Below are 13476 nucleotides of genomic sequence, written 5' to 3' on the forward strand. Positions count from 1 at the left end.
GAAAAGGTTGAAGACCCCACTACATTTGTTATCTTTTTGTTTTTTGTCGGTTCTTTTTGTCTGTAGAAAATAAAAAAACATAAATAAAGAGTATAAAAAAAAGAAAAGGAGGCTCCCAGATGTCAGACGCACTGTGAATCTGTTGCGGTCTCACAGACGTTAATTCCTGTTCTATGACTCCTGCGAGGAAGTAGAAAGTGTTCTTCACTTCGACTCCCACAGGGATCTTTATGGATCAAAAATATGTTTATAGCCAGATGAAGGACTGTTGGACTGTGGGACACATACAGCCCAGTAAAATTATAGCATTATAACCTATAAATAACAATTCCAAAGCTCCTTTCATTGGTGCAACAGTGGAAAAACTAGATATGACTTTTATAAACCCATTTTAATAAGTGAAGTTAAAATACAGATTAGTCTAACTAACTCACTGATCTTCTGCCCCAAAGTGCACAAACTGCCACGGTCCAGTGTGGTCTAGGTGTGATGTGTAAATGTCCCTTTTTTTGTCAATTCACCGGCCGACCAATTTCAAAGTTAAATCCAGCTAACGAGGGAATGCTGTCTGCGAGGGAGAAAAGCTTTGTGCTCAGTTTGTTTCACAACATTCAGCAATAGATTTGAGTTTTAGTTGAGATTAAGTTACAGTTGAGGAAAATGTCATGGTTGTATCACGCGTGTGCTGGTAATGATTAAGTTGCAGCAAACCTCCTGTAACCTTTACTCGACATGAGTCAATGAATATAAAATGCAATAATTCATTTAACTCAGATGACTGTATAATACAATATGTTGCTGCAACTTAAAAAAAAAAAACTACAGGGTTGCGTTGTTTAATATCACTGTGGTAGAATGTGATATGAAAAATAAATTAATGTAGCATATAGGACTGCTGTCATGAATTGACACTTTAATGTGTGTTGGGGATCAATAAAGGATTATTATTATTATTATTTATCATGTATTAGTCAGTCACTAACCAGGAGGCACATCAGTCATATTCCCATGTACCATGACTGTATTTTTAAGCTGTCCAAAATACAAGCAACACACAAGAAAAAAGTTTTCATTCACTCCTGATTTAATTTCTTTATGTGGTGTACAAACAAAATGCGGTCACATATATTGCAAATGGCCAACAAGCACACAAGCCTGAACAAAAGCTGTGAATAAACCAAAAGCTTCAGTTTTAGCAGACTTATCTGCAGCTCGCTGCATAGTGTGACTGTTTTTGCATCATTTTCACAGGAAGCTTGCAAGCACATGTAAGTCAACCAACAATGTTCACTGTGATGTCATTACGTGTGACATCGCTGTGTGCTGCGTTTGTGTTTTACAAGCATTAGGGAAGCAGAGGCAGAGCCGGCGATGATTTTCCCTGAATCAAACCCTGCACCAACACCTCAGGCTGTGGAGCAGGCACTGACGACATCACTGTCAGCGTTAACTAAAACCCTGACTTCTGTGGCGTTCATTTGGCAGGTGTATGCATGTATTTAGTGTCTGGTTTTACTGCTAGCTCTAAAATTTAGTCGCCATTCAATTATGAGTGTAGATTTTACATAGTAACACAGCAGCAGAGACAGTTCAGTCACAGTGCGTCTCCTGTCCTAGAACTGGTCTAGTGCTTTCAAAGGAAGAAGTAGTGCTGAGCAGCTGTTGGACAGTATCTGTAAGGTTTACCTTACACCCTCACCTTCCTGTAAATGTTTATGCATAATCACTGAGGGTTCAATGGAAACAAAAGCAAATCACTTGCCAAAAAGCTGCTGAGGCCACACCAGTGTGGGACCGAAGGAAACCAAATCCTCAAACGCCCGGACATTTACCAGCAAGTCTCTGCAGGGTCCTGAGCTGACAAGTGTCTTTTACCAGACAAATGACATCTAAGAGCCATCATGAGATGAAAAGAACAAAGTGGATGACAAACATGCAAGATTATTTTACCAAAAAACAACCTACATTTATTAAGACAGAAGAGTGAATCTGTGGTGTTGGTGGGAGCTCAACAACGCCAAGCACTTCTCTGTGCACGCTCCTTAGAGAGACTCCTTATGTTACATGATTCGTATCCCCGCTCTTTTCCCCATCGCTGCGTCAGCTCCATGGCAGTGTTACTCGACATCCATCAAGCTCAGTTCAATCAGCGTCCAACCACATCTGGTCAAACTAGTGCTGTTTCCTCCTGAATGAGCATCCTGAGGAATGATGGAGAAAGTCTGTGCTTTAACTTAAGAGGAAACTTAACAAGAGTTCAACAATTTACCAAACCGAATATTATGTTCAGTTTGTGTTGATTCTAACTAGTATTTTTGGAAAGAATGAACATTAGAAATACATCTCAGAACACAACTGGGCAACAATCACTTTCATTACTGATTAAGCCGTCGAGTGTGTTCTCAATTAATCAGTTCTTTGGCCTGAAGCTGTTTCGTTTCACTAACACACAATGTGCTCTTATCAGAGTGTTTATCAAAAATATCAGATTAGTGATTGTAAAGTATTTTCTGTTCTATGGCTCAGAGATCTAAACACACGTGTGAATGAAGAAGCTTTTGTGCTTGTGGTTGACTGTGTAGAAACGTCTCAATGATGATGAATTTCTGTCACAGCCACAAGAGTCACTGTCTGCCTTAGTAGACACCCTCTTCATGACGAATACAATGAAAGGGCAACACAAAGGCAAATATCTCACTGTCATCTGGAGGCGTATGGCACGGAAAAGTTCTGCTGCCACATTTTGATGCATGGGAACTGCTGACTTTTCCCAGTACTCTAACTCTGTGGATGCTGCATGTCATGGGTTGCAAGTAGATATGACGCACTCACCTGACAAACTAGATATTGGGTCTCAACTTTTCCTGCACCAGTCAGGTTCAGCCAGACTGGTTTTATAGACACGGGAACAGGCTGGGTTTGGGTCTCAATTTTAGACCTGTGCAGAACTGCACTGTATAACATGTGGCACACCAGCACTAGAAGTCCATGCTCCAACTGACACATCTACAGTGTATCTGTATGCATTTTAAAAGGTCTCTACATGGATGAACAGGGTCTCCACTGTGTATGCTGGTGTTCCCATACCTTCTGTAAGGCGAGCTTTCCCTCCTGTAGGCTGGCAGAGGACCGTGGAACAGCCGACACACAGCACGACAGTCTGAGCGTGACTGAACACTGTGGTGATCTTGTAGCAACCTGCACACATAACAACCAACAGCCATGAGAGCGTTACACTGAGAGCAGCAGACAGCTTCCAACACAAACATCTTCATCTCGGTTGTGTCCTTGCAGCCGTTTGAGTAAAATGAGTCACTAGAAACTCACTTAACAAACAGTCACAAGTGTCACTGTATGCCTTATTTGACACCCCGATCACTACAGGAAACAATGAAAGGGCAACACATGAAGGCAAATGTTCCTGATCCAAGTACTTCAAGCTGGTGCAGGAATAAAAACACCAAAATCAAAACGGAATTCTAAGCAATGATGGTGAAGTCCTGCATTAGGCGTCTCATTTTCAATATAAAGTTTGTTATAAAAGTTACTTACATAATAAAACTAGAGGTTGAAAATATTTTTATTATTTTGTACTCAAATGTGTGTTTAGTCGTAACAGAGTACCACTACTATATATTAACTTAATTAGGTACTTTATTTATCTGCACTCTGCTACTTTACACCGTTTTTCTCTGGATTGTCTGAACAAACTTGCCTGGACATTTGACATCCATAAAATAGGAATTAGGACTCTGGACAAGCCGTTTTTTCTTGTGACTCTTCTTCTCCTCCTCGGGGGTCGGGTGCAGCAGATCCTTTGCGAGCTGAAAGGAAAACACAGGTAAAAGTTTAGCTGATTTCTAATCTAAATTGACCTGTTCAGGTCTTGAACTTCCTGCAATAAAAGGGTGAATTCCAGTTCCGATCAAAGTTGACAACTTTACAACACGATCACGAGGAGCGAAGGTCGACACGGCTCACAACTTTCAACTGAGAGAAAATATTACAAAAAGTTAAAGTACAAAGGAGATTTTCATCCTATCATGTCTTAAAAATACAGTTTCTACCCTCCAAAAAAAATCGACATGTGACTGACAGTCAAAAGGAGCCGCGTGGGCTGCTTTGTCGCACGTGTTCCGCCATTAGCGTCCGTTTTCACATCTGAACATTTTTACCTCACAGTGAGCAAAAAACAGAAACTGTAACAGAAACAATCCTCCTCAATTAAAACACTTTTTACCAGGAGATGAACATAAACACCGTGGTGATACTTACAGGCATGTCTGGACGATCACCGGAAAAACACACTGAGGACACACCGGAAGCGTTTGACTGACGGACCTGGCGGAAGTAAGTTTTATTTTATTTTATTTTATTATTTTTTAGATAACTGCCTTTTTTATTTCAGATATTTGCTGATGTTTACGTTAAACTCCTGTTAGCAAAACTAAAAATAATAATAAATAAAAATGAAACCACTTTCTCTTATTCGTCTTATTTTCTAATCCAGCGGCGCCATTTTGTGGACATGTTGGTGCCTGCAGGTCTGTGGGCTGTAACTCACTCCCACACTACGTAGCCTGACGCAGCACAAAATAAATATTAATATTTGTTTACTGACCGGTGCAATAAATGTCACTGTTCGTCACCAATATAGACACTTTTATTATATGTCACCACTCTCCATAAATAGACATAGTATTTCGCATATGTGTATAATAATATTTAGGCTTGCTGATCGCTCTATCGCTTGTGTGTGTGTGTGTGACATAAGCTAACTACACTAGCTAAGCTAGCATATCTAGCTAGCTAGCTAGCTCATCATGTCTCAGTATAACCAGGGCTGGGCAATTAATTTCTACAGGGGGCCACATGAAAAATCTGAACTGTGTTGGAGGGCCGAACCAACGATAACTTGAACTTAATTCTGCTCAATATTAATTTTCTCCCATTGTAAAAGGCAGTAAATTATATATTTTGATTAGCTGCTACTGGTAATCAGAAGTATACGAACATTCTGTAAATATTTATGTAAATGTATGAATTGTGGAGTAGGTCGAAGAGGAAAACAATCCTATAAAAGTAATGAACAGTTTAAAACAAAAACAATCATTACATCACTGTTTCAATAAGCGCTTTTGATGTTTTCAGTTCAGTTTACTTGTTCAATGAGAAAAATCCAGTCTGTCTTGGACTCTGACTGAATGTCTGAATGTTTGTCCCATTTCAGTCCCAACTTGTCCAAACTCGATTTACCTCCGTTAAGAACTCACTCCCTGTTGTCGTCCCTTTCATTGACTGCATGGCTGCCAGCTCCTCCGTGATTTTGAAGTCTGCAGTGATCCCACGTAAGAAGATGAGTAGCTGGGCAGTGTCACGTACATCACAGCTCTCATCCAGAACCAGGGGGAAAGGTAACCGCTCTGTACTTCAGCTGAAGCTCCAGATTTCCCGCGATGTCCTCGACCCTTCTTGTTACAGTGAACCTTCTCAAACGCGCCCTTTTTCTCTGGGCATAGCAGAGTCCACCAAACACTCCTTAATAAACTCTCCGTCAGAAAACGGTTTACTTTTTCTGGCGGTTTTGTGAGATATGACATAACTTGTCTTGACAGCTGCATCTCTGGGTGTGAAGCTCTGGGTCTCCTCGTGTTTGGTCACGTGGTGACGATTCAGATTGTAATCCTTAAACACAGCGACTTGTGTACCACAAACTAAGCACACGGCTTTACCTTTGACTTCTGTGAAGAAATATTTAGCAGTCCATGTCTTGTTGAAAACGCGGCATTCGGAATCAACTTTTCTTTTTTTAACGTGAGCCGACATTTTTAGGGGGCTAGGGATAGCTGGCTAGCATCGCCTGTCGCCGTGCAGACAGACGCAGATACGTGCGTCCTTACGTAAATAATAATAATGGCAGGCTTTTCACAGCACAGTATTGCATGCACAGCATAAATACTTTTTCATTTGTGTTTATGACTGTTGAAAAATTTGGACTGGAATGTCATCACGGATCAAAATCAGGATAAATGTTTTCTTCAATTTCTGAGACATCTTCCTCTATCTGTGGTTAAATCCTCTCTTCATCTGGTTCAAAAATTTGGTCCAGAGCCTCTCTGAAAAGAAAATCGCCTCATTGGTCGCCTACTCATCGTGTTCACAGAGTAAAATGAGAGCAAGGCACAAATAAAGGTTTATATAGGGGGGAAATGAGAAGATATGAACATGTTGTGGATGTGTGGGGCAGATTTAAATCTGATGAATGGACATAATCTAGTGTTTCCCATTCATTTCCTATGGCGGTCACTTTTGACCGGGAACACCATGGGTGTTACAAAGTTGACTAAACCACTCAAAATTCAATGAAAGTGGTGATCAACAATTTTATATGTACAAATGCCTAGTGTGGAGGATATCATAAGGCCTTGAGGCAATCGGATGTAAAAAAAATTAAAGTTGTAAATCGGAAGTAAACAACGAAGTAAAAAAAAAAAATCAAAAAGTTATCAAAAAAACAGTTATCTCTGTGTGAATCACATTTGTTAAATTTATTCAAACAAAATCTCAAAAATGAACAGTGTGAGTTGTAATAAACATACAAACAGTTTAAATTAGTACAGCGTTGTATACTCACTGTAAAAACATCAAACAAGAATCAAATGATCAAATTACTATAATAATACTACTATTACTATTATATAAGTTGGCATGGTGATTCAAGCCCACACAAGGGTAGTCGAAGGTGCATGTCAGCTTCAGATTTAGCAGAATGGTGGAATGACAGTGTGGCATGAGAGTAGACCAATAGTATTATAGCCCATCATAATTTTATAAAAGAATTAGCTAAAATGACAATGAGCTTCCTCCAGCTTTCCTTGGTAACAATGTGGATACTGTTAAAATATGGGATCAGCTCTGAGACCATGATTGCTGAGGCTGATTATGATGTTCAATGGCCATTATCAGGACGTTGATGATAACGATGGCAGTCATGAAGAGGTCCAGCATTGAGCTGTTACACAGTCTGAAGATAGCTTGACGCATGGGTGAGTAGTGTCTCCAATACTCCAGCTCCTCAGGGTCTGTAACATCACATGCACACCAACACACAAAGATGTCGACATGATGTCTTCTCTTTTGTTTTTCAAACTCTGAAAGGCAACTTTCTGAAAAAATAGACCCCAACGAGCCCCTCCATCCTCCTTACCACCACCCTGGTCAAGCATTTCTGGTCCACGCTGTCGTAGTAGCTCTGCATCTTTTCTCTTTTGCTCCTGCTGGCAGTCATGGAAAGCCTCCACCATCACACCGATAAACGTTTCGAGCAGAAAGAAGCTCATAACCATGAAGGGAATGACATTGTCAGTGAATTGTTTAAAATGTCCGTAATCAGCAGATGTGAACTAAAGTGCAATAGTGAGCCTATTGCAGGTCAGCAGTTCAGCATTCTCTGGTGGTTCTGCCTTTTATGCTCCAGAACCGTTTGCCTGATGGCAGCAGTTCAAAGGGTTTGTGGAGAGGGTGTGAAGGGTCCCAGACGAGGTGCAGTGCCTTGCTCCTGCAGTGGCTCTGGAAGAGTTCTTGGACAGAGGGGAGGGAAACTCCGATGACCCTCAAGGGATGACCCTCGGCTCTTTCAGCAGTAGCATGCCGTGTGCCGTGGTCAAAAGATAAAATGGGTGGCTCCAATTCGAGCTGAAACCCAAACAATGGAATATGCATATAATGAGAATTTAAATGATGGCGCATCTTGCAAGAGAAAGCAATTAGTTGAGGTCAAAATTCAGACTGAATGAGATCGTATCACCTGACGACCTAAAGTACAGCATTTGGAGAGAGAACAGCTTTACTGCAAACTCCAAAACAAATATAGCCGTGAAGAGCCAGTTACTGATCTTCATCACCGTTGTCAACTCCTTGGGCTGTAGGAAGAGAAGATGAAAAGAAATAAAGTTAGACAGCAAAAAGGACAGAGGAAAGAGGGATGGAGATGGAGAGAGAAAGGGCAAATGCAAAGAGAGGACAGGTAAGAACGATAAGAAAAGAAATCAGTACAAAATAAGCAAGAAAGAAAAGTCATCAAACTGCTATCTTTGCAACGGATCCATTTTAGCTCTGAGCGCTTCACCTGCTCAGGTCTATCAATCTCCTTACACGACTGAAATGTACAAACAGACACATTTTGCTCCTCACCTGTCCATGGTGCTCAACGGCCAAGGTGACAACACTGAGAAAAACCACAAGCATGATCCCTTGCTTGAAGCATTTACTGTTGACAGCTGTCTCAACCTCTGCCTGGAGTTGTTTCAAGGTGTGAACCTGGAGGATGGGGGAGTTGGTTCAGTGACCCCTCGCTCATGAGGCAACAATGCTGGTACTGTTGGTGTTCGTTCCTTCGGGATGAATAAAGTTGATCTTATCTTATCTTTTCTGGGTAAGTTAAGAAATAATGTTCTGGGAGGTTTGCGTGTGTTTTTAGGCTTGTTTGCTTTTGAATGCACCTCTTTGAAATTGATTCTCAATATTTTTGGGGTCCAATGCAAAGAGATACAAATGAACTGATGCAAACTCAGTTATGTTACTAATGAATCTACATCATCTACTTTCAGCCTGAGAATTATTTTGCATTGTTTGCTCAAAGGAATAACGTTACACATTGCAATTTTGACCTCAAACACAAAGAGTTTTTGAAGTGCTTCATGTACGTTGCACATGCAGCCTATACTGACATGCAGGTGAGTCCAGGGAAGTTCACCCAGCAATAAGTTAACCGGTTATAGATCACTATGGTCCAATCAGGGTTGGCAAGCTGCTCTTCTGTATCCGCGTCCATGTTCTCCAAGAACTGGGTGTCGATGACGACTGCACACACGTTCATTATGATAAAGAAGCCCATCTGGTCGGGGAAGTAAACTTTGGATATTGAGAGCAAGTTTGAAACTGCACCAGGAACATGAGCCCTGAAACCCTCTTACCTGGAATGTGGCTATCCAGGAGGAGCTGATGTTTCCCATTTCCCATGTGAGGCTTTCGATCCCCGGTCCGACATACGTTGTAGAACACGTTCCAGTTCACACAGGTGTTAGCTGTTCAATTATGATGTTCAATGGCCATTATCAGGACGTTGATGATAACGATGGCAGTCATGAAGAGGTCCAGCATTGAGCTGTTACACAGTCTGAAGACAGCTTGACGCATGGGTGAGTAGTGTCTCCAATACTCCAGCTCCTCAGGGTCTGTAACATCAACGCACGTGCACACCAACACACAAAGATGTCGACATGATGTCTTCTCTTTTGTTTTTCAAACTCTGAAAGGCAACTTTCTGAAAAAATAGACCCCAACAAGCCCCTCCATCCTCCTTACCACCACCCTGGTCAAGCATTTCTGGTCCACGCTGTCGTAGTAGCTCTGCATCTTTTCTCTTTTGCTCCTGCTGGCAGTCATGGAAAGCCTCCACCATCACACCGATAAACGTGTCGAGCAGAAAGAAGCTCATAACCATGAAGGGAATGAAGAAAAGAAGCATCCATTTGTTGTGGTTCCTCACAGGCTGAGAGAAGAAGAGCGGAGAAGAAAAGAGACATTTACTTTCTTATCCGTTTTCAAATTTCCAGGCAGCCTATAGTTCCCTGTACCATAAGAAAATGACTTTAAAGACCCCTGACACTCTTGAATTGTGTAATCCAGCACGATAAACATCATGTCTACATTATCCTTTTGTTTCTTCACCATATATAACTGTGTAAAAGCATAAATTCAGCATATTGCATACAAACCTGTTGGTCTACTCCCACAGCATCCAGCCCATCTTGCATGATGTTTCAAGTCAAGTTTCTTTATTGTCATTATGCAGGCATAACGAAATTTTTACCCAGCCATCTTTGGAGTACATTACAAAAATGGACATCAGAGCCTGAATGGGAAGCACATGTCAATAGCATGAATATCCTCCTCGATTTCTGGTTCCTAAATTCTACCTTGTTAGCTTTGTGTTTGAGGATTGTGCCAACATGAATGCTACTGTGTCCGTACCTGAGGAAGGTTGTCAAAGTTGAACACCTTTCGTACCCAGCGATAGTTGGCAGATAGACATTCAGCCTTGTTGGTGATGTTTCTTGTGTCAGTGGTATTATTTTACCATCATCCTGACACCATGTTAACTGCATCAACAGATGTGTTTCCCATGAGCACTTAGCTAACATCTGGCCATTGTCAGTAAGGGTAAAAACTACATGTGTCTGCATGCCAACCTGAACACCAAGGATGCTATAGAAAAGGAAGAAGGCTAAACAAATGAGGAGGATCTTTCTGAGGGGTTTCATCGAGGTGATCAAAGCTTCCATAGCCAGCTTCAGTTTTGGGGCTCGCTTGATCACTCTGGATCACACAAACACAAACAAACAGATGTTTGTCAGAGGCAGCACATGTACCCACAGGTGCAAACTGAGCAAAATATGAAATATGGTCAAATCAAATCAAACGTTACTGTCATTTAGCTGTACATACAACAGGAGTGCAGGCAAAATGAGACAGCGTTTCTCTCGGATCCAAGAACAAAAAACCAAAACACACACACACACCTATGGTAAGCACACGCACATCCCTGAGAAGTATTGCAGCGATATTGTCCGTGAATTGTTTAAAATGTCCGTAATCAGCAGATGTGAACTAAAGTGCAATAGTGAGCCTATTGCAGGTCAGCAGTTCAGCATTCTCTGGTGGTTCTGCCTTTTATGCTCCAGAACCGTTTGCCTGATGGCAGCAGTTCAAAGGGTTTGTGGAGAGGGTGTGAAGGGTCCCAGACGACGTGCAGTGCCTTGCTCCTGCAGTGGCTCTGGAAGAGTTCTTGGACAGAGGGGAGGGAAACTCCGATGACCCTCAAGGGATGACCCTCGGCTCTTTCAGCAGTAGCATGCCGTGTGCCGTGGTCAAAAGATAAAATGGGTGGCTCCAATTAGAGCTGAAACCCAAACAATGGAATATGCATATAATGAGAATTTAAATGATGGCGCATCTTGCAAGACAAAGCAATTAGTGGAGGTCAAAATTCAGACTGAATGAGATCATATCACCTGACGACCACAATGAAAAAGTCAAGGATGTTGTTTCGGTCCTTAAAGTACAGCATTTGGAGAGAGAACAGCTTTACTGCAAACTCCAAAACAAATATAGCCGTGAAGAGCCAGTTACTGATCTTCATCACCGTTGTCAACTCCTTGGGCTGTAGGAAGAGAAGATGAAAAGAAATAAAGTTAGACAGCAAAAAGGACAGAGGGAAGAGGGATGGAGATGGAGAGAGAGAGGGCAAATGCAAAGAGAGGACGGGTGAGAACGATAAGAAAAGAAATCAGTACAAAATAAGCAAGAAAGAAAAGTCATCAAACTGCTATCTTTGCAACGGATCCATTTTAGCTCTGAGCGCTTCACCTGCTCAGGTCTATCAATCTCCTTACACGACTGAAATGTACAAACAGACACATTTTGCTCCTCACCTGTCCATGGTGCTCAACGGCCAAGGTGACAACACTGAGAAAAACCACAAGCATGATCCCTTGCTTGAAGCATTTACTGTTGACAGCTGTCTCAACCTTTGCCTGGAGTTGTTTCAAGGTGTGAACCTGGAGGATGGGGGAGTTGGTTCAGTGACCCCTCAATTAGATTCATTAGTGAGACACAGCGAAAAATACATGATGATGAAGTGATGAAATATTATTAGCAATTGATTTAAAAAAATACTTTGATTTCTTTTGATTCAGTAGGACTTTGGCAGATCTTTTTTTAGTGTACTGATGGACCATCGCATTGCTTTTTCATTCCTTTGTTACATGCAGTATGTCCGCTTGGTAGCTAGATGGGTGGAAAAGTAGAAAAGCACACATTTACTACACAAACCTTCCTTCACAATGACTGAACTCTGTCTGTTTGTGTGTGGGTGTGAGTCTGTGTACTTTTAGTTTTTTCATTGACTTTTGAAGATGAAATGTAAAAAAAAAGATAAACAAAGAAAAATAAACAAAGTAAAATTGAAAACCAGACTTAAATCACTCAACACACCTAGATAGATTCCAGAGCGTTTTCTCAAGGACATTCAGTTCACATCCATGATGCAAATGACACAATTATAAATGAATGAGAGATGGCTGCTGTGATTTGAGAATACTGATAAAGTTATTAATATAAATGCAGGAGCACTCTCCTATTCATTTCCTGTTGTAGAAGGGATTCAGGCTGTGAACCCTGTGGTGATAATCTCGTTATTTCTGTAGTTTTTACCTAAATCACTAGCTAGCTTCTTAAAACTAAAACCACTACAATGGCTTCTCTCTCTCCCTCTCAGTCTCCTGCTGTCTCCTGCTCAGTGTGCCATATGTTTAGTTACTCCTCGGCCTCCTTTAGTGAAACTGGTACCTGTAATAAATGTAGTTTATTTGCTGTACTGGAGGCGAGGCTCAGTGAGTTGGAGACACGGTTCCGCACCATGGAGCATAAGTCAGCTGAAGCTAGCCGGCCCCCAGTAGACGGTGCGGGCCGACCTAGCTTAGCTCCTACTCCCCCGGCGGTTCCCGCGCAGCCGGGAAACCAGGGCGGCTGGGTGACTGTCCCCGCAGTGTCTGTTTACGGGCACACTAATGTCCCCACAATGTCTGTTTACGGGCACACTAATGTCCCCACAATGTCTGTTTACGGGCACACTAATGTCCCCGCAATGTCGGTTAGCGCACTAATGTCCCCGCAATGTCTGTTAGCGCATTAATGTCCCCGCAATGTCTGTTTACGAGCGCACTAATGTCCCCGCAGTGTCTGTTTACGGGCACACTAATGTCCCCGCAATGTCTGTTAGCGCACTAATGTCCCCGCAATGTCTGTTAGCGCACTAATGTCCCCGCAGTGTCTGTTTACGGGCACACTAATGTCCCCGCAATGTCGGTTAGCGCACTAATGTCCCCGCAATGTCTGTTAGCGCACTAATGTCCCCGCAATGTCTGTTTACGGGCACACTAATGTCCCCGCAATGTCTGTTAGCGCACTAATGTCCCCGCAATGTCTGTTTACGGGCACACTAATGTCCCCGCAATGTCTGTTAGCACACTAATGTCCCCGCAATGTCTGTTAGCACACTAATGTCCCCGCAAAATTTCATCTATCACCTGATTCCCACCAACTGAGCATGCTCAGTGTCTCTGTGGGGCTCAGAGGTCACTCATCACCTGATGGGAGCCACTCTGGGGAGACACAGCTCTTTTCATGGAGATTTGAGCTGTGATATGCCTCTGAAAATGAGGGTTTTACTTGAGTGTCATAGCTTTGGCGTGTGGACCAGTGGACAGACGAGGGTCTGCTGAACACGTACGTGTAGTTTTGAGGTCTCTAACTTGTGAGATGAGAGAGCTGGAGCAGGTTAGAAAAGTGGTTGCGTCTGCCTCCCTCCTCAGATTGTGCTGTCAGTTTACATGGCAGTTGATGCAGCAGTTG

General features: G+C 42.2%; 1 protein-coding gene and 1 non-coding gene across 2 annotated transcripts; both read right to left on the reverse strand.

Annotated features, from left to right (window-relative positions):
* Positions 1-1063: 1063 nt before the first annotated feature.
* Positions 1064-4307, reverse strand: LOC139212345 (small ribosomal subunit protein eS27-like). The gene is made up of 4 exons (XM_070842880.1): positions 4276-4307; positions 3716-3824; positions 3088-3198; positions 1064-2201 (listed from the first exon to the last, which is right to left on the reverse strand). The coding sequence occupies exons 1-4, from the start codon at positions 4279-4281 to the stop codon at positions 2173-2175; spliced, it is 255 nt and encodes an 84-aa protein (XP_070698981.1). The 5' UTR covers positions 4282-4307; the 3' UTR covers positions 1064-2172.
* LOC139212531 (small nucleolar RNA SNORA13) lies at positions 3281-3414 on the reverse strand. The gene has a single exon (XR_011585347.1). It is a non-coding gene; the product is annotated as a small nucleolar RNA SNORA13 (small nucleolar RNA).
* Positions 4308-13476: the final 9169 nt, after the last annotated feature.

Source organism: Pempheris klunzingeri, chromosome 13 (genome assembly GCF_042242105.1).
Source record: "Pempheris klunzingeri isolate RE-2024b chromosome 13, fPemKlu1.hap1, whole genome shotgun sequence".
Lineage (NCBI taxonomy): Eukaryota > Metazoa > Chordata > Actinopteri > Acropomatiformes > Pempheridae > Pempheris > Pempheris klunzingeri.